General features: G+C 43.5%; 1 protein-coding gene across 3 annotated transcripts in view; it reads left to right on the forward strand.

Annotated features, from left to right (window-relative positions):
- Window positions 1-18125, forward strand: part of THSD4 (thrombospondin type 1 domain containing 4) — a 680304-nt gene extending 662179 nt beyond the window's left edge. For all 3 annotated transcript variants that reach the window (XM_024232473.3, XM_063716704.1, XM_024232474.3), the window contains 3 exons: window positions 1391-1570; window positions 5984-6128; window positions 12085-18125. In XM_024232473.3, coding sequence (XP_024088241.3) covers window positions 1391-1570; window positions 5984-6128; window positions 12085-12227 — 468 coding nt within the window. In that variant the 3' untranslated portion in view covers window positions 12228-18125. The remainder of the gene's footprint in view (window positions 1-1390; window positions 1571-5983; window positions 6129-12084) is intronic.
- The last annotated feature ends 792 nt before the right edge of the window (window positions 18126-18917 follow it).

Below are 18917 nucleotides of genomic sequence, written 5' to 3' on the forward strand. Positions count from 1 at the left end.
CTGCAATCTCTACCTCCCAGGTTCCAGTGATTATCTTGCCTCAGCTTCCTGACCCCAGGTGATTTGCTCACGTTGGCCTCCCAAAGTGCTGGGATTATAGGAGTGACACCGCACCCGGCCCCCATCTCTAAAAAAAATTTTTTTAATTAGTCGGGCAAGGCCTGGCATGGTGGCTCATGCCTGTAATCCCAGCACTTTGAGAGGCTGAGGCAGACAGATCATTTGGGTTCAGGAGTTCAAGACCAGCCTGGGCAACATGGCAAAACCCCATCTCTACAAAAAAATACAAAAATTAGCCAGGCATGGTGACATATGCCTGTATTCCCAGCTACTCTGGAGGCTGAGGTGGGATGATCACTTGAGTCTGAGGAGTGGAGGTTGCAGTGAGCCAAGATCACTCCACTACACTCCAGCCTGGGTGACAGAGTGAGATCCTGTCTCAAAAAGAAAAAAAAAAAAAAAGAACGAACGAACCAGGCAAGGTGATGCATACCTGTGGTCCCAGCTACTCTGGAGGCTGAGGTGAGAGGACCACTTGAGCTCAGGAGGTTGAGGCTGCAGTGAGCCATGATCATACCACTACACTCCAGCCTGGGTGACAAAGTGAGACCTTGTCTCAAAAACAAAGAAAAAAGTATTGAGTAAACCAAACATGAACAAAAAACATTTTGCAAAGTAATAGATACTAAATGGAATGGTTTATGAGCAAACAGTTATATGCATTTTATTTCCATAAGCTAATGAAATGAGCCAACATATGAAACTGCCTGGCTTCTCTGTGGGGTCACTACCCCATGGTGCAGATTTCAGCACCACATTAGGAAACAAGAAGATTGGGCTCTGTAGTCACAGTTCCTGCTGGCTGCCCTGTTGGAAGGGGAGGGTTGACCATAGGGTACATTTTCCCAAGTCTTATGTCTTCTCCTCAGCTTTGGGTGTTCGCAGGTGTGCAGAGTCTAGGAGTTCATTCAGTCACAGTATCCACCTCCTAAGAGAATAATAGATAAGAATGTCAGTTCATTGTCTTGCCTCCTGGGAGAGGTGTCAGAGTCTATGGGACAGAAACAACCAAATGACCTGGCTGGTGTGTTCCTGCAGGAGAGTTTATGGTAAACTGTTTCCCTCTCAGCACAGAAGACAACAAGATCTTAGTGACCAGCATCTTCCAGGTATGACAATCAGGGCACCTAGTCTGCATTTGGAGACAGAACTGTTAGGAAACTGCAATCCATATGCCATTTCTCCAGAAACATTTCCAAGTTCTCATGGGTTCTTCCTCCCAGAATTGGTGGTAGAATTGACAGTGCCCATCATAAGCATCCCTTGATGGACAGTAGCTGCCGCCCCCGTCCGTCATGTGACACTCATCTTTCTCTGCTTTTTTCTGCAGTGTTCCATTGAGTGTGGGAGCGGGACGCAACAGAGGGAGGTGATTTGTGTTAGGAAGAATGCAGACACCTTTGAAGTGTTGGACCCCTCTGAATGTTCTTTCCTGGAAAAACCCCCAAGCCAGCAATCCTGCCACCTCAAGCCTTGCGGAGCCAAATGGTTTAGCACCGAATGGAGCATGGTAAGTCATGGTGCCCTTGATGGAGGTTGCATTGGCACAGCGTCCCCCAGCTGAACTCCTATAGACGCCTCTTGGCCAGGCATTGGGTTCAGCCCTGAAAGAGATTCCCTACAGCAATCTACCTTAGGTGGTGGCTGCTGGGGTACCCCGTGACTCGGCCTGCTTGGTGGGGGAGGCCTGAGACCTAGATGATCTTGCTTTCTAAATTGTAGAAACAGTGACCCTCACACTTCAGTGTGCATAGGAATCATCTGGGGATCTTGTTTGACAAGACCAACTCTGGGCCAAATGTGGCCGAGGATTTGCATTTTTAGCAAGTTCCTGAGGTGTGTTGGATGGAGTTGTCTTTGTGCTGCGTTTTGAGCAATGCTGCCATAGAGGATTGAGGATTCAAGGATGCTGTTAAAAGTGCTACATCTGATGCCAGTCGTGGTGGTTCACACCTGTAATCCCAATACTTTGGGAGGCTAAGGTGGGAAGATCACTTGAGGCTAGGAATTTGAAACCAGCCAGGGCAACTAGCAAGAACCCATCTCTAAAAAAATTTTTTTTTTAATTACTACATTACACACACTTACACACTCTCTCTCTCTCTCTGTGTGTGTATGTGTGTATACACTTTTTAAAAATCCTATAGACATTCTGGATTATGGATTGTGGGACTGATTCTGTTTTCTATTTGAACTGGCTACTAGGAAGCTCAAAGCCAAAATTATGCCTCACCTCAAAGAGAGAGTATACCAGATCCTGCAAAGTGGATTTTATGTGCTAATATTCCCGTGGCTTCTCTTTCTTTTTCCTACTTTTATCTTCCTTTAGTCCTAGTTTTCTCACTTTTTTTAAATCTTGTGGCCCTCTAAGTCTTTCTCAAGTCATTTCAAATCCTTTTTGTAAGGAGCTAAATAGTGTGTAAATGAAGAAAGAAAGAGATTGATAAATACAGAAATAAGTTATTAAGAAATGAAAGGGGAAAGCATGGATACAGTGATAAGATTCATTTTTTTCAAGTTGAAGAGTTCATTTTCAAGAAACTTCCTAAAACAGAAAACCTCCTCACCGTCATTCCAGGTGACCAGAAAACCTCCTGAGGGCCCCATCCCAGGTGACTATTGGCGTAGTTCTGTGGGTCGGGGTGGGAAGTGGTGGAAGGGTCATTCTGCTTCTCATCACTGAAGTTCTTCAAGCAGAGGCTGTAGTGAGCCCAGAGTAGGGGGGCCAGAGCCTTTCTCACAGTGATCCAAGGGTGATAAAAGGGAATTTTGCTTAGAAAATATATGAATAAAGCTGAGAATTCCATTTCCAAAAAGTGTCTCTCTGCTCCAGTGATAACAGCCGTTTGGCTGTGTAGCAAACCACATCTCAGAGGTAGATGGGAATGAAGGAGGTGGGTTGAAAGGTTTCTGGCAACTTCTGGGAAGTGGAATTTAATTATTTTGATGTTGACCAAGGCTTGAGGATACAATAACAGATTGCAGTTTTCTTTTGTCATCTGATTTGGAGAATCTACAAAGAGCCATGCTCACCAGGCCAAGTTGAAGGAGACAAACTTCAAAAACACCTGCTGGAAACAACCCAAATGTCCGTCAGCAGGTGAACGGACAAACCATGGTGCATCCACACAGTGGAACAAAAAACTCAGCAACAAAAATATGGATGAACTTCCAGTGCATTTTGCTAAGTAAAAAAAAAAACCAGGTTCCAAAAACTACGTGTTGTATGAGTCCATCTGTATAATATTCTGTAAAAGGAGAAGCTACAGAGACAAAGGCCAAATCAGTGCCTGCTGGAGGATGGAGTGACCACATCTGTGCAATCTGGCTGCAGAGGGGCAGCATGGGAATTTTTTGTCTGCAATGAAAATATTTCGTGTCTTGTTTGCAGTAGGAGATACACAACTGTATGAATTTGTCAAAACTGATGTGTATACCACAAAAAGGGAAATTTTTAGATGCAAATTTAGAAAATATGAAGTCAATGGTTACTATAATAGCAAATACTGATGGAAGCTAGACTTCTTTGAATGTACCTTGTTTTACAAATTTGAGTTTGGAACTAAGTAAATATTTTAGATAATTATAAAAGAAAATTTAATTTTAAAAAAGCAATCCCCCAAAACTGAAAATACAATGAAACAAATTAATCTAAATATGTTTCCAGTTGGTGGCGTCAGCATTATTGCAAGTGACTTTAATACATAGTAATTTGACATTCTATCCCTAAAAAAAATTACTGCAGAAAAATGTTCACAGTTTGCAAATATCCTATTTTTGGTGATAGTGTTGTACTGGATATGATGATTGGGCATATAATGTGTGAGAAGGTAAATGAGTAATTAGATGATAGTATAATTCTATTAGCCCCAATATCCTTGAGAAGTTGTATGTTCAAACTTAGGAGAAAGTAGATACAGATACCAGATAGATATTGTATGGCTTAAGACCTCAACAAAAAGCCTGTTGTCCTGAATTTGAATTGGAAGTGTCAGTATAAACTTAGAAATTAAGTTATGTTTCTAAAAATCTTTTCTAATTTCACCCACTGAAAGAGTCTAGAATCAGTGACCAATCTAGGGATTCAGAGGGGGTGGCTGCTTCCAGATCTGGAGCAGCATATATGTAAGTTAGGTTGGGATATCTTTTCCTAGCAGGCAGCAAGGAAGTTCTTAAACACAACAGAGCTCATGTCCAAAGCATCCCAGAGCCAACTTGTAGAGGCTCCTGTGAACCATTGAGCATCAGTAAGAATAATAATACCATAGATTGGATGAAACACATTATATGTGTTTAAATCCATCCATTTACAATAAGTTTATAATACTTTAAAAAACTGATAAGTCATCATTATAGGATGTTAGGGAACCAACTTATTATTATGAAAACCCGTAAATGAAGGGAAAGATTCAAGTGTTTATGCTCTGTTTCTTAAACAACATACCACTGGGTAACCAAAGAGTAAAGGTGCTGAGGGAATATGATAGAATTAGAATTAGAATTCTAAACCCCCAATAAACTAATGGATCTGAGCATTGCACATCAGTGGCCACTAACATCCCCAAAACAGAGGCAGCCCCCCGGAAGTAGTCTCACAAAAAAAAAACAAAAAACAAAAAAAAAAAACCTGCACCTGTTAAGGCCTCTTTTAGGTCCAGCCTTCAATGTTCAGGAGATATAGAGCATAGAGGAACACGAATTACACCATGGGAGTACAGTCAGCAAAATCCAGACTATGGGAAACCACAGAGTTCCACCCCCCACCGCAACCAAAAACTTTTTAAGTGCAAGAAGGAAAAAGACAGTGGAAGGGAAACCTGTGGATTGAAAGAGTTGTGAGAGACTTATTGACCAATTGCAACTTGCAGACCTGATGCAGATCCTGTTTTTTGTTTGTTTGTTTGTTTGAGACAAAGTCTCACTCTCGCCCAGGCTGGAGTGCAGTAGCACCATCTCGGCTCACTGCAACCTCTGCCTCCCGGGTTCACACCATTCTCCTGCCTCAGCCTCCCAAGTAGCTGGGACTACAGGTGCCCACCACCACGCATGGCTAATATTTTTGTATTTTTAGTAGAGACGAGTTTTCACTGTGTTAGCCAGGATGGTCTCGATCTTCTGACCTCGTGCTCCGCCCGCCTCAGCCTCCCAAACTGCTGGGATTGCAGGTGTGAGCCACCGCGCCCAGCAATCCTGATTTTTAGAGGGAAAAAAATCTGTATTAAAAAATATTGGCTGGGTGCAGTGGCTCACGCCTATAATCCCAGCACTTTGGGAGGTCGAGGTGGGCAGATCACCTCAAGTCAGGAGCTTGAGACCAGCCTAGGCAACATGGTGTGAAACCCCGTCTCTACTAAAAATACAAAAATTAGCCAGGCGTGGTGGCACGCACCTGTAATCCCAGCTACTGGGGAGGCTGAGGCAGCACAATTGCTTGAACCTGGGAGGCGGAGGTTGCAGCGAGCCGAGATCGCACCACTGCACTCCAGCCTGGGTGACAAAGCAAGACTCCGTCTCAAAAAAGAAAAAAATCTATAGGATTCGCAAGATAAGTGGAAGTAGGAACACTGAGTCTATATTGAAGAGAATAAGAAATTATTGTAATTTCTAGGTAGAATAATGATACTGTGGTAATTGTTAAGACTTCTTGTCTTTTAGAGCTACAGCCTGAATTATATGGAAGAAGTGATCAGATGTCTAGATTTGCTTCAAAATAGTGGGAGGAGCAGGAGGGCTGGGGATATGGATGGGACACACCTGGCATGAGTTGCTGATTGTTGAAGCTGGTTGATAGGTACATGGGAGTTTGTTTTCATATTCTATCTCCTTTTGGAAATGTTTGAGATTTTCCAGTGTCTTCCTTCTCCGGTGTGCTGAGCTATTGGTCTGCCCAAATATCTGATATTTTCCCTTTGTTCCCATGCAGTGTTCCAAGAGCTGCCAGGGCGGGTTTCGGGTCCGGGAAGTGCGGTGTCTGTCAGATGACATGACTCTAAGTAACCTCTGTGACCCTCAGTTGAAACCAGAAGAGAGAGAATCTTGTAACCCTCAGGACTGTGTCCCTGAAGTTGGTAAGTAGAGATTTCAATCATGGGGGAAAGGTTTGTGTTTTTTAACACAATAACAAGCGTCTTCTAGGTCTTTCTGTGACCTTGCACACAGTCATGGAGTTCAGAGGGTCGAGGTGCTTTGGGTATTATAAGTTTCATAGTTTAAGATGATCATTCATAGCGAGGATGGCTGTCTAAGCCACCCACCAAGAGACACACTTTAGTGTGGATTGATTAAAATGGTAATGCCTTCAAAGATTTGGCTCTATCATCCTTAAGGTCAAAGTAGTAAAATGTCAACTTTTAATTGTAGGTGCAAACCAGTGTAGGCTGGACCATGTGGGGAGATTCTGGGACCTTAGCAGGGAGTTGGCAGAGAAAGGAGGAAGGGGAGGAGGCCAAGATTTGGTAGAGACAGTGATGGAGGGTCTGACCATCTCTCAGAGGGGCATAGTGCAAGCTGAGTCCAGAGAGATGCAGTGACTAGACTCAAGGAGGGGGAGTAGACAGCAGGAAGATCTAGGCCACACAATGGTCAGAGTCCTGCAAAGAACAGCAATCTTGCAATTCAGAAGATTCCAACCTGCACCCTTGCAATAGGGGCCAGTTTCCTGGAGGAAAGCATTGGAGAGCGTTAGGGAGGTTAGGCCCTCTCATGGGCTGCGGTTCATGAGGAAGGGGCCCATCCCAGCAGGGGAGCTCAAGTACAGCCAGAAAACCAAAGAAGACACCTCGCACATAGATTGGTCAGATAGGAAGTGTGAGGTGGGTGAAGATGCATCTCCAGAGGCATATTGGATGCCCCAAAGCCCAACTTGAAATCTACTCAGAATGTACCCCCAGGTGTAGTCAGGACTGGTTCCAGAATGGAGGTGCACCAAGCCCCTTCAGTAGCTTCTTCACAGTCTGCTAAGAACATATTTACTTTTCTGTCTTCACAATAACATCAAAGGAAATGTATTAACATATCAATAAGCTTTCATGGGGTAGATTCCTCCTGCTGTGGACCAAATTGAAGGTTTTAATGTACTGACCTAACATCCTTCCTATCCCAGGGAAGATGTGTCAGTTACAGCATAGATGCTTTATGATCAAAAGTTTCCTATGTCCCAGAAATGACCCATGACTAAAGTTATGGGGATGACCATTCCTGGTAGCTACCAAAAAAACCCATAAATTCCATAAGAAGAAAATTAACAAGTTTATAAGATCTATATAGAAAAAATAAATAATTAAAAGTAAGAAAGCCTTGCTATAGAATATAAAGGGAAATGTGAATAGATAGAAACATTAACATGTTCCTGAATGGGAACACTCAATACTATAAAGATGATAAAAGAAGGTTCCCGAGGGGAGCTGTATGTGCCATATATTGGAACATATTATAAAGCTACAGAAACTAAAACTATTAGGTTGGTGCAAAAGTAATTGTGGGTTTTGCCATTATTTTCAAAGCTGCATTTACTTTTGCACAAAGCTAATATATGATATAGGCATACCATATACCAATGTTATAATGCAGAATTCTGAAACAGACTCCTTTATAAAGGAAAGTTAAGTTTGATAAAGGGGGAATGATAAGTAAGTGGGGAGAGGAGAGACTTCCATTGTATTGAGACCACACTGACGATCCCTTTAAAAATATAAAATATATAAATGTCTAATGGATTAAAGACTCTAACAGAGAAAACAGTCTGTAAAAATGCTAAAAGAAAGTATCTTGGGCTGGATGCAATGGCTCACACCTGTAATTCCAGCACTTTGGGAGGCCAAGATGGGAGGATTTCTTGAGCCCAGCAGTTCAAGACCAGCCTGGGAAACCCCATCTCGACAAAAAACGCTTAAAAATTAGCTGGGCGTGGTAGGGCACGCCCATGGTTGCGGCTAATTGGAAAGCTGAGGTAGGAAGATCACTTGAGCCCAAGAGGTCAAGGCTGTAGTGAGGTGCAATTGCACCACTGCACTCCAGCCTAGGAGACAGAGTGGGACCATGTCTCAAAAAAAAAAAAGTTATACACATAAAGTTACCTGTTTGTCTCAGGCCAGATAATACAACTAAAGACAATCAAAATCACCAAGTCCTTGGAATTGATTGTGTAATTCTCAAAGCCAGGAATGATTGGCATAAGCAAATCATGTACTCTGAAGAGCTGTCACTCAGCTGCCTCACTATGTCAAAGGCTTCTAACTAATATAATATGCTACAAAATGTGTTGCCACTGTTTTTGTCTTCTGTGTTTGTCTATGGTGTCTTTTCAAGCAGGGGAAATTGTCTAACTTCTAATTATATAAAATCCAACTAGAGAAAAAGGGAAACTATGAGATTAACAAAACAGAAGATGTAGACAAAGCCTTGGTATTCTTTGATGTGCCTCAAAATTATACCTGTCAATGCCAAAATTACTAAAGATGTCCAGGCCACAAGCCAGAGTTATGACACACACTTCAGTATATCCCAGAGGGCTGCTGATAGCAAGAATCTGTGTAGGCTCTGAAGGAAAAGAAGGCTCAAGTGCACATTTTGATGATGCTGTTGAAGAAGAAAATAGTACCTGAGTACATGGGTACATGTGTGCTGTTGTCAGTTTTTTGAAATCTGCATATAATCTTTCATTTTATCCCAGAGTGACATGATTAAATCATCCTACAATTGATAGCATCTTAAAATCAAATAAATGTCACTCAAATAGACAGAAAATTAAATCCCCAATATAGACAGAACTCACTCAATTTTTAAAAAAAGACAAGTGGTCCAGTTTTTTAAAGAATAAACGAAATGAACAAACTCACCACAAGGCCGGGTGCGGTGGCTCATAGCTGTAGTCCCAGCACTTCGGGAGGCTGAAACCGGTGGATCACTTGGGCCAGGAGTTTGAGACCAGCCTGGGTAACATGGTGAAATCCTTCTCTACAAAAAATATAAAAATTAGCCAGGTGTAGTGGCGCATGCCTGTAGTCCCAGCTACTTGGAAGGCTGAGGTGAGAGAATCACCTGAGCCCAGGAAGTCGAGGCTGCAGTGAGCCATGATCGTACTACTGCACTCCAGGCTGAGTGAGAGTGAGAACCTGTCTCAAAAAAAAAAAAAAAAAAATCTACCACAAGAGGCTGAAGAAATGCTCAAGCTACTAGTAATCAGAAATGCAAATTTTAAAAATAATGGAAGTCCATGTTTTTCCATAAGATTGGCAAACTTTTAAAATATTACACAATGTTCGTTCAGTGTTGGCAACCTCGTGGGGGATAGGTCAAGTGGCAACTCGTAAACTTTTTGAAGATAATTTTATCAGTATCTATCAAGATACAAAGATATTATCTTTGACTTAATAATTTCACTTCTAGGAATATATACTAAAAATATGCTCTCAAAAATGTACAGATGCACACACATGCAAAGAATAGGGCTCATCGGGTGTGCCACCTACTCAGGACGCAGAGGCAGGAGGATCACTTGAGCCCAGCAACCCAAACTGTGGTTGCCCCTATGAACAGTCACGCCACCTCAGCCTGAGCAACACAGAAAGACCTCATCTCTGAAAAAAAAAAAATAGGGCTTAGTGAATTGTGTAGAATTAATGAATGAACCGTACAATTTCTTGTAACTTATAAAAATTGGAAGCAAGGTGGGCCCCGTGACTCACACCTGTAATCCCAGCACTTTGGGAGGCCAAGGCAGGCGGATCACGATCAGGAGATTGAGACCAGCCTGGCTAACACAGTGAAACCCCATCTCTACTAAAAATACATAAAATTAGCCAGGCGTGGTGGCATGTGCCTGTAGTCTCAGCTACTCAGGAGGCTGAGGCAGGAGAATCGCTTGAACCCGGGAGGCAGAGGTTGCGGTGAGCCGATATCATGACATTGCACTCCAGCCTGGGCAACAAGAGCAAAACTCCATCTCAAAAAAAAAAAAAAAAAAAAATTGGAAGCAATTACATTGCTATAAATAGAAGGAAATGACTTATTTAATTATGTTCCAGCACATAGGACAAAATAGAGACACCCCAAAAAAGAAGATGGTAGATATTATGATACAAAAAATTATCTAAATATATTTATGAGTAATATTTTAAAAAGCAAGCAGCTGAGAAGTATATTGTCAGTTCTTTCCCAAAGTAATCTATAAATTCAAGCAATATTAATCAAAATCCAGGCAAGGTTTTTCATAGAAAAATCTGACAACCTGTGTCTAAAGTTTATGTAGTGGCTCACACCTGTAATCTCAGCACTTCGGGAGGCCGAGGCAGGCAGATCACTTGAGCTGGAGTGGGAGACCAGCCTGGGCAACATGATGAAACCCTATCTCTACTAAAAATACAAAAAAAATTAGCCAAGTGTGGCAGCATGTGCCTGTAATCCCAGCTACTCGGGAGGCTGAGGCAGGAGAAAGGCTTGGACCCGGGAGGCAGAGATTGCAATGAGCTGAGATAGAGCCACTGCATTCCAGCCTGGGTGATACAGCGAGACTCCGTCTCAAAAAAATAAATAAATAAAAGTTTATATGGAAGAGCAAGAGCAAGGAACCAAGAAGAGTCAAGGCTGTTTTGATGATTAACCATGTTGAGGGACTTTTCCTACCACATATCAAGGCATATTGGTACAAGGATGGATTAAAAAAAGCCAGGAGAGCAGAACAGGCCAGAAATAAGCATATAAAGGATGCGTGATGTGTGATGGAGGTCATATTATGAGGCTGTGGGGAAAAGATGAACAATTCAATAAATGGTCATGAGACAATTGTTTATCCATATACAAAGAAGAAAACAAGAAAACTGAACTCCCTCCTTTCATCCTACACATACCATACACTCCACAAACCCTAATTCCTGGTGGATTAGTCAAATGAATGTGAAAAGAACATTTTAAAACTTTTAGAAGAGAACAGGGAAATTTATATTTTATTTCAGAGTACAGAGGGTTTTTTAAATGAAACCAACAATTCCAAACCACAAAGGAAAACATATTTTAGTATCAATTACATTAAAATTAAAAATCTCTGTTTATCAAACAACACCAGAAGCAAAGTGATCAGAAAAGCCACAGGCTGAAGAAGATATTTGCAGCACATATAACCTAACTAACAAAGGATCAGATCCATTAAATATAAAGAATTTTCGTGAATCATTTTTTAAAGTTAACTAAATCAGAAAATGAGCAAAAGATCAGAAAAGCAATTCACAGAAAAGGAAGTTTGCATGGCAAATATACATGATATGTTCAGCCTCACGTGGGAATCATTTCACATTCACTAGCTCAGCAAAAACTAAAACATATGGCAAAAAGAGAATTCTTCTGTTTTACTGACAGGAACATAAACAGTTATACCGACTTTGGAGAGCAAACTGACCGTATCTAGCAAAGTTTGATATGCCTTATGACCCAGCAAGGCCCAGGCAGAGGATGGTAACAAAACTACTTAAAAGCATTGTTTGCACTAGAAAAAAAAGTTGGATTAATGTCCAACTTAAATGTCCATCAATAGAAAATGATTAAATTGTGGATTATATATACAAGAAAATTCAATAATGAAAATATAGCATTCATCAAATATGAATGAATCGCACAAATTCAATGTTGAGCAAGTTGCCAAGGAGCTTATACAATATGTATCTTTTATGTTTAAATGTCACAGAGTGGTGAGGGATTCCCTCACATAGAGTTTAAGTGTAAAGAAATGTTTGGGGATAAGAAACGCCAAATTTGGAACTTCTGAATACCTCTGGAGTGATGAGGATGAAGGAGGAAGTGATCAGAGAGAAGTGAGGACACAGATGAGTAACTTATTCTCTATACCTATTTCCCTTATAATGTTTAAAAGAAAGAGAAAAACCTGTGAGCCCTTGGCACACATTCACACCCCACAATGGTAATAAACAGCAGCGCAGGAGTTAAAGCCACAGCCACCGCCCTTTCTCTTCCCACTGGTCCAGGCTGCCTCTTGTGCTCAGGGAGTCTTCTGTTCGTTCTCTTTCACTACAGATGAAAACTGCAAGGACAAGTACTACAACTGCAACGTGGTGGTCCAGGCAAGACTCTGTGTCTACAACTACTACAAGACCGCCTGCTGTGCCTCCTGCACCCGTGTGGCCAACAGGCAGACGGGCTTCCTGGGGAGCAGATAACACTCCTGCACCCCCATCAGTAGGGCAGCATCACTGCCTTCCCTGGGGCTTCAGCAGTGCACCTGGCTGGCTGCTGCTCCAGCACGGGCCCCCTGGCCCAGGCGCTGCCAACCAACTTAGTCACCACCCCTGCGTCCGGTGAATGCACCCCATGGTACCCAGGGGCTTTTTACACAGGATGTTTGAAAGCCACAGTCGGTCCTTTAAGCATCACCATGTACTGATGATCCCCTCCTTGGACCTGGCATCTGCTAATGGTGCCCTTTGAAAGTCAAGCAGTGGGAAGTACATGGAGCTCTCAGCCCTGCTCCTATCTGGCACCTTCAAGTCAGCAGATGGGCCACTGACTGAGCGCTGCCCCGTCCCTGATGCTGCTGGCCTTTCTAAACTTAGCAAGAGTCCAAGGAGGCAGTGCCCCCAACCCAGCGCCCCACTAAGCCTTGCTGACACGCGTGCATCCCTCTGTGACCTCAGCCCAGATGTGCCTGTTTTCATTCTCAAAGACATTAGACTGTTTTCCTGCCCTATGACACAGATAGCTCACATGAATATTGTGCTTTATTTAGCAGGTATACTCACAGATACTAGCTCCTTAGCAGCTCACAACACCCCAGAATGGGAGGCAGGGGTGACTCATTATCCCCATTTTACTGACAAGGAAACTGAGGCTCAACTTAGGTAATTGACCTGCCAGGTATATTCACCCAACCAGTGGAAGAGCTGAGTCCCCGCCCCAGTCATCTACCAGTAACCAGCCTGTCCTTAGATGTGAAAGGTGCTGCTTCATTTCTGACCAAGAGACTGAGAAGTTTCCCAGAATGCAAACAAAGCCCAGGCCCCTGAAATCTTTCCGATCATGCCTTTATCCCAGCACTCAGTTGTTTTGGATGTCTGTTCCTACTTGCCCTTCCCCGCAAAGTTACAGATCCTAGTTACAGGACTCTGCCGGCTTTGTTAAACTGTCCGTGAGACAAGAAAGCCATTGGGGGAACCAGGTGATTGCCTGAAATTCTGACTCCATTCCAAGTGCTGTTCCTCCCAGGGAATCAAAGGCCAGGGTCCTTATGGCCGTGGAGCCTTCCCGACCACAGAGCCAACTTGTGAAGCACACAGCTCTGCGGCCTGGGCTCTGCCCTGCCTCAGCCGCCTCCCCCACATTCTTCACCACGCCCCTGGAGAGTCTGGCCAACCTGTCCCAGCCAAAACACTGCTGTATTAGAAAAAGTCTCTGGTCTTTCTGGTTTGTTTATGAATTTCCCTCTGTGGCCACAAATTCCTCCTCTCCCCCATGACTCACAGTCCATACGCCCCACCCCCAGACTTGAGCAGCAAGATCTGCATTAATGCAGTTGGCCTGGGACAAGGAGCTGTGGACCCTTCCCCATCTCTTCCAATTCACTTCCCCCAACTATCCAGTTCCAGAGGCCACAGGCCTGGAAGGATGCAGTGCATATTGAAAGGTGGACCCTCCGAAAACCAGTTAAGAGGAATATATGTATGTTTTACCCATTAAGAAACAATGGCAAGCTAAACAAATTGTAAACTTACAGAAAATTTGTCTTATGGTCCTGGGCCATAGGTTCCCTTTTAAAGCAAGCCTGGATTCTTAGCAAAATGTTTCCCCCATTTGCTCTTTTAGCTGACAAATCTGCCACTGTGATGATGGTTTGCAGCTTTTGGAAGCAGTATGGCAACCTAGCCTGACACGCTCTTTAGGCTTCCACTAACCTGGGGCTTTCAGAAATTCTATTTGGCCTTTCTATGGGTAGCTTTCCAGCTTCTTTTCTGGGGAGCCCCAGGCATCATTTCCCAAAAGCATCCCCATCTCCTGATTCTCGTGGAACTCCTACAGATAAGCAGCCTGGCAGAAGCCCAGGCTCCCAAACCGACAAAATGAAGAGACCAGAGAGGCCAAGCATATTGACCGGTGCTGTTCAGGGCCTGCTCTTTTCCACTCGCCACTTGTTTTGCCTCTTGTCACGAGGACAGTGGTTGCTGTATGCGGCTGCTCTCAGATCTTGCCAGTCATTTGAAGAGGTTTTCATGCTGGAGGGCAGGGTAAGATCAATGAGTGGAAGAGAGAGAGGCTGTTTTAGCTCAAGTTAAAGGAACACCTTCTAGCCATCAAAGCCGCCCAACAGAAGCAAGGGCCACCACACATGAGAGAGCGCTCTGTCCTTAAAGGGAATTCTCTGTTGAGTGGGAGATGAACACCCTGGTTCTTCCAACTCAGCAATTCTCGTGGCTGGGCTGGGTCAGTGATGGCTTTGTCTCTTTATGTCTAACGTGCCCTATGGCTGCTGAAGGTTACCTAACCATTCTTTAAAAGGAGAATGACCCTCCATGAGAATGGCCAGCCTGCCAACTGTGCAGTTGAAGAGGAGCCGATGGATCAGCCCCATGTCTCCCTGGGGGAGAAAGTACATAAACCAGGGGTCTCTTCTTTTTTTTTTCCAACAAACCATTGAGCTATTCTTGGAGTTCATCTCTGGAGAGATTATACATTATTAGAAGTTTGGTTATTATTATTATTATAGTTTGATCAATTTATTTGTCTTAGAGATCCAATTTTTACTAATTCCCTAGTTTTTTATTTCAGCATCTGAATGTCTTTCTCCCTAGCACAATGCATACAATCAGGGCCTTGGGTATTTCCAGTGATAACTTTCCTTGGAGAGGATCTAAGAAAAGCCCAGATTTCAGTAGCCATCTCCCTCCAAATATGTCTCTTTCTGCTTTCTTAGTGCCCATTATTTCCCCTTCTCCTTTCTTCTGTCCTGCCATCTCCTTCTTGGTCTTCCCATTGTTCTTTAACTGGCCATAATAGGGAATTGGAATTTACATTTCGATACTGGTTTTTTTTTTTTGGCCTGTGTACTGGATTGCCTCGTTTCCTGCTCTGAATTTTAAAATTAGATATTAAAGCTGTTATATGGTTTCCTCACAAAAGTCAACAAAGTCCAAACAAAAATAGTTTGCCGTTTTACTTTCATCCATTGAAAAAGGAAATTGTGCCTCTTGCAGCCTAGGCAAAGGACATTTAGTACAATCGATTCTTTCCACCCTCACGATGACTTGCGGTTCTCTCCATAGAAAAGGGATGGCCTAAGAAATACAACTAAAAAAACAAACAAAAAACACCAAAAAAAAAAAAAAAAAAAAAAAAAAAAAAGCCATGTAAAGCCAGCCACTAGAGGGAGTCAGTTCAGTTCCGTAAAGGCATGCTCAGTGCCCGCTGCCTGCAAGCTGTTGGGGACCCCAGGGAGGGCAAGGCAGCCTGTCCCCGCCTCCAGGGACCTAGAACATGACAAGAGTTCTCAGCACTGTGCCCACCTGTCCCTTTACCTTACCTCTCTGGCCCAGAGTTCTTGGAGGGTTTTTTCTTTATTTTCTTATGTACTCATCTACTTATTCTCAAAGTATTTAGCATTCAACACTCTTTGTGCTTCAAAAAGAATGGCCTTACAAAGGGACAGAAAAGAGAAGACACGAGCTTGGTGTATTTTCATCAAGTTATGTGGCAGAGAAATCCAGATATTACCAGGACCTTTCTAAACCAATGTTGTGGGTTTTTTTTTTTTCATTCAGATAGCCACTTCAGAGTTGGAATATCAATTTTCTAATGAGGAGGAAGACATAAGTGGCAAAAAGAAACATGACTTCCCTTAAAACAGGCTGGATAATCTATATCAGCCTTGTAGGTGGAGACTAGTATTTGATCCTTGCCATATAAAACATTTTAATATGGTTTACATGGGAAAATATCGATGGCTTCCTCACAAAATGTATGGATGACATGAAGTTGAAGAGCTAATAGCTTGGGTGACACGTGCTGGATCCAGAAAAGATCAGGGAGATTAGAATAAAACTTGGATGTTAAAAATTCAACAGGAATCCACATAAAGTCCTATATTTGGACTAAAACGAAAAACTATATAAATACAAGGTGGGAGAGAGGCAAGAATTTCAGCTGACTAAGCTCAATGTGAGTGACAGTGGGATGGAACCATGCAAAAACAAAACCCACAGACATGCAGGCTACGTGAAGAGAAAACAGTGGTGAGGATCACATCACATTTTGTTTGCATTTGCCAGAACCATACTTTAAGAAGAAAACCGATCATCTATAACATCAGTTTATCAATGCCCCATCCTGATGAAGGGTGCAGACTCTCAGAAACAGCAGGAAGGACTTCATGAGAACCCTCAGGCTGGAGAGGGGACTAAGGCGCAAGGAGAGCTCTCCTAGGACAAGGACCGAGAAGCTACAGGCAGGCACAGTTTAGCTCCTGCAGAGACGCAGCTTTTCACAAGTTGGAGCCTTCCAGAGATAGAGGGACTGTGGTAGGTGGTGATCCACCCATCACTGGAGGCGGAAGCAGAGGCCGTTTGCCAGGGATGCTGGAGAGGGGATTCAAGCATCTGGCTGGGCAACGTGATGCCCAGGGCCATCCCCACTCGGGGCTTAGGGGAGTCTGTAAGTAGAAGAGCTCTAGGTGATTTGTTAGGTGGGGGAAGGCAAGTACACAGCTACGCACTTTCCGTTTCTGACTTTTGCCACCCTGTTAGCCATGGGGAGCCCACTGTGGGACTGAAACCCTGAGCTGAATGTGGCCTCATGTCTCAGAGAAACACTGGCAAGTTGGTCAGAGCTGCCGTCTGCATCGAGGAGTAGCTGAGCGGCAGGATAGGGGGCTGCCTGCCCAGGGTCACTCACCGTGGTGGAAGCAGAGCCATGGCTTGCCTAGGACCCTATAGATACCATCACTCTTTCTCAGCTCGCCTTGAGTTCCTGCACCTTTGCAGGGGCAAAGAAACTCCCTGCACCCTGAACCACCCCCCATTCCTGTTCGTTTCAGCAGATAATGATGGGGGGTGTCCATCGTACTGAGGATGTGACCACAAGAGGGTGAAAACTTCCAGCCAACTTTCTCAGTCCTTTCTCTTGCGAGAGGGAAGCCACCTGCTACACAAACTGACACCCCCTGCCTTGACCCCTTCCCCACGACTCAGTTGACAGAAGGATATACTTTGTTATAACTTATTATTTTGTTCTCTGTAAATACAAGATGTTTATAGGAAATATGTATTCTGAACTCTATCTGCAGAATGAGTCACTACACCAAAATAGTTCTATTATTTAGAATGTGTTAATTTTAAAGGGACCTGATAGGTATTTATTTACATATGCAATCCACATTTGTGTGAAAGCATGTGATCATACTAACCCAGCCTCCTGGAATGTCGCTGTACGATGATTGATGTTTTCTTCTCAGTCCATAGTTACAATTGTTTAGTATGCTAATCAGTCCAGTTCCCTGAGGTTTAAGATCAAATATAAATTACTCTGCTTTTCGACTCATTCAGGTAGCATTGTACCTGAACCTGATTGCTACTTTTTCATCTTAAATATTATATTTCCTCATCTAATCTGCCTTCCCCTCATCCACAGACATTTGGAGAAGGAAATGGGAGGGTGTCTGTTATCCCTTTCTCTTTGCTTTGTCCCCGTTGTTACACTGGCAGCATCAGTTGCTCGGCAGGCTTGGTTAGAGCCGTGGATGAGGCAGGTGGCTGGCGAGGACAGGGAGAGGCTGAGAGGGAAGTGGCGGCATTTACTGCTCTGACACTTCCACTTGTACCTGCTGGGGATGCTGGAGCCAAGGCCTGTGGTTGGCCTGTGAACTGCACAGCCAGGAGCAAGGAACCCACTAAATACTCCGTCACCTCCATGTCCCCCCTAGAGTGTTAAATTATTACATAAGCAAGTGAAGGGTAGAAGGCGAATTATGTGAGTGAATATGGTCTGTTTTCTCTTCAGCAAAAATGACTATTTTTGTGTGTGACTAATTTATTTTTATTATTGTAAAGATACAATAAACCAGTTGAAATATCTGCTTTTTCGACAAGTTTGTGCTTTCTCTGGCCTTATTCACGTTCTGTTCTCCTGCAAATAGCCCCCTCTAGAAAGAAGACTCAGACAATGAACCGGTTGAAATATCTGCTTTGTTGACAAGCGTGTGCTTTCTCTGGACTTATTCACGTTCTGTTCTCCTACAAATAGTCCCCTCTAAAAATAAAACTCAGACTCTTGAGAGGTCAGCGGCTTGTAGACGTTGGCTTTGGGTGCTTGGGGTGGAGCCGGGCCAGTTAGAGAACAAGACACGCCTTAGATAGAAAGAACATGAGCCCACCCACTTACACGGGTTCTGTGTTAGGCTGCGTTAGACTTACCTGAGAAGCTTAAAGTGAAGTCATCAGGCGTGTGCACCGCGCCCAGGATGCAATCTCACATGAATTTCTTTATGTCTCCCCCAGGTAATTATATTGTGCAGAATAGGTTGGCACCCACTCTGCTGGTTTGGCGGGGCTCCATCTCTAACTTGAATTCATCTTCTTCCAGCTCCCTCTAGCTGACTTCACTTGGGTCTTGATTTTAGCAAAGTGTTCGACAAAATCTTTCAGGCGATCTTGATGCAAAATAAAGTGAAACGTGACTGAGATGGTGATGCCAGTTGAAGGCCACCCTGGCCTAGAGAGCAGTCTCTAGTGAATCCTACAAGCTCTGCTACAGACTCTGTCCTGGACAGCATGTCGTCAATAACTCAGAAACCAGCTCTATGCCTAAAATGCTATCGCCCACCCTTCCATCCACCTTTTTGCCTGGAAAAACCTCCATTTATTCTTTTT

Source organism: Pongo abelii, chromosome 16 (genome assembly GCF_028885655.2).
Source record: "Pongo abelii isolate AG06213 chromosome 16, NHGRI_mPonAbe1-v2.0_pri, whole genome shotgun sequence".
In the NCBI taxonomy this organism is placed as follows: domain Eukaryota; kingdom Metazoa; phylum Chordata; class Mammalia; order Primates; family Hominidae; genus Pongo; species Pongo abelii.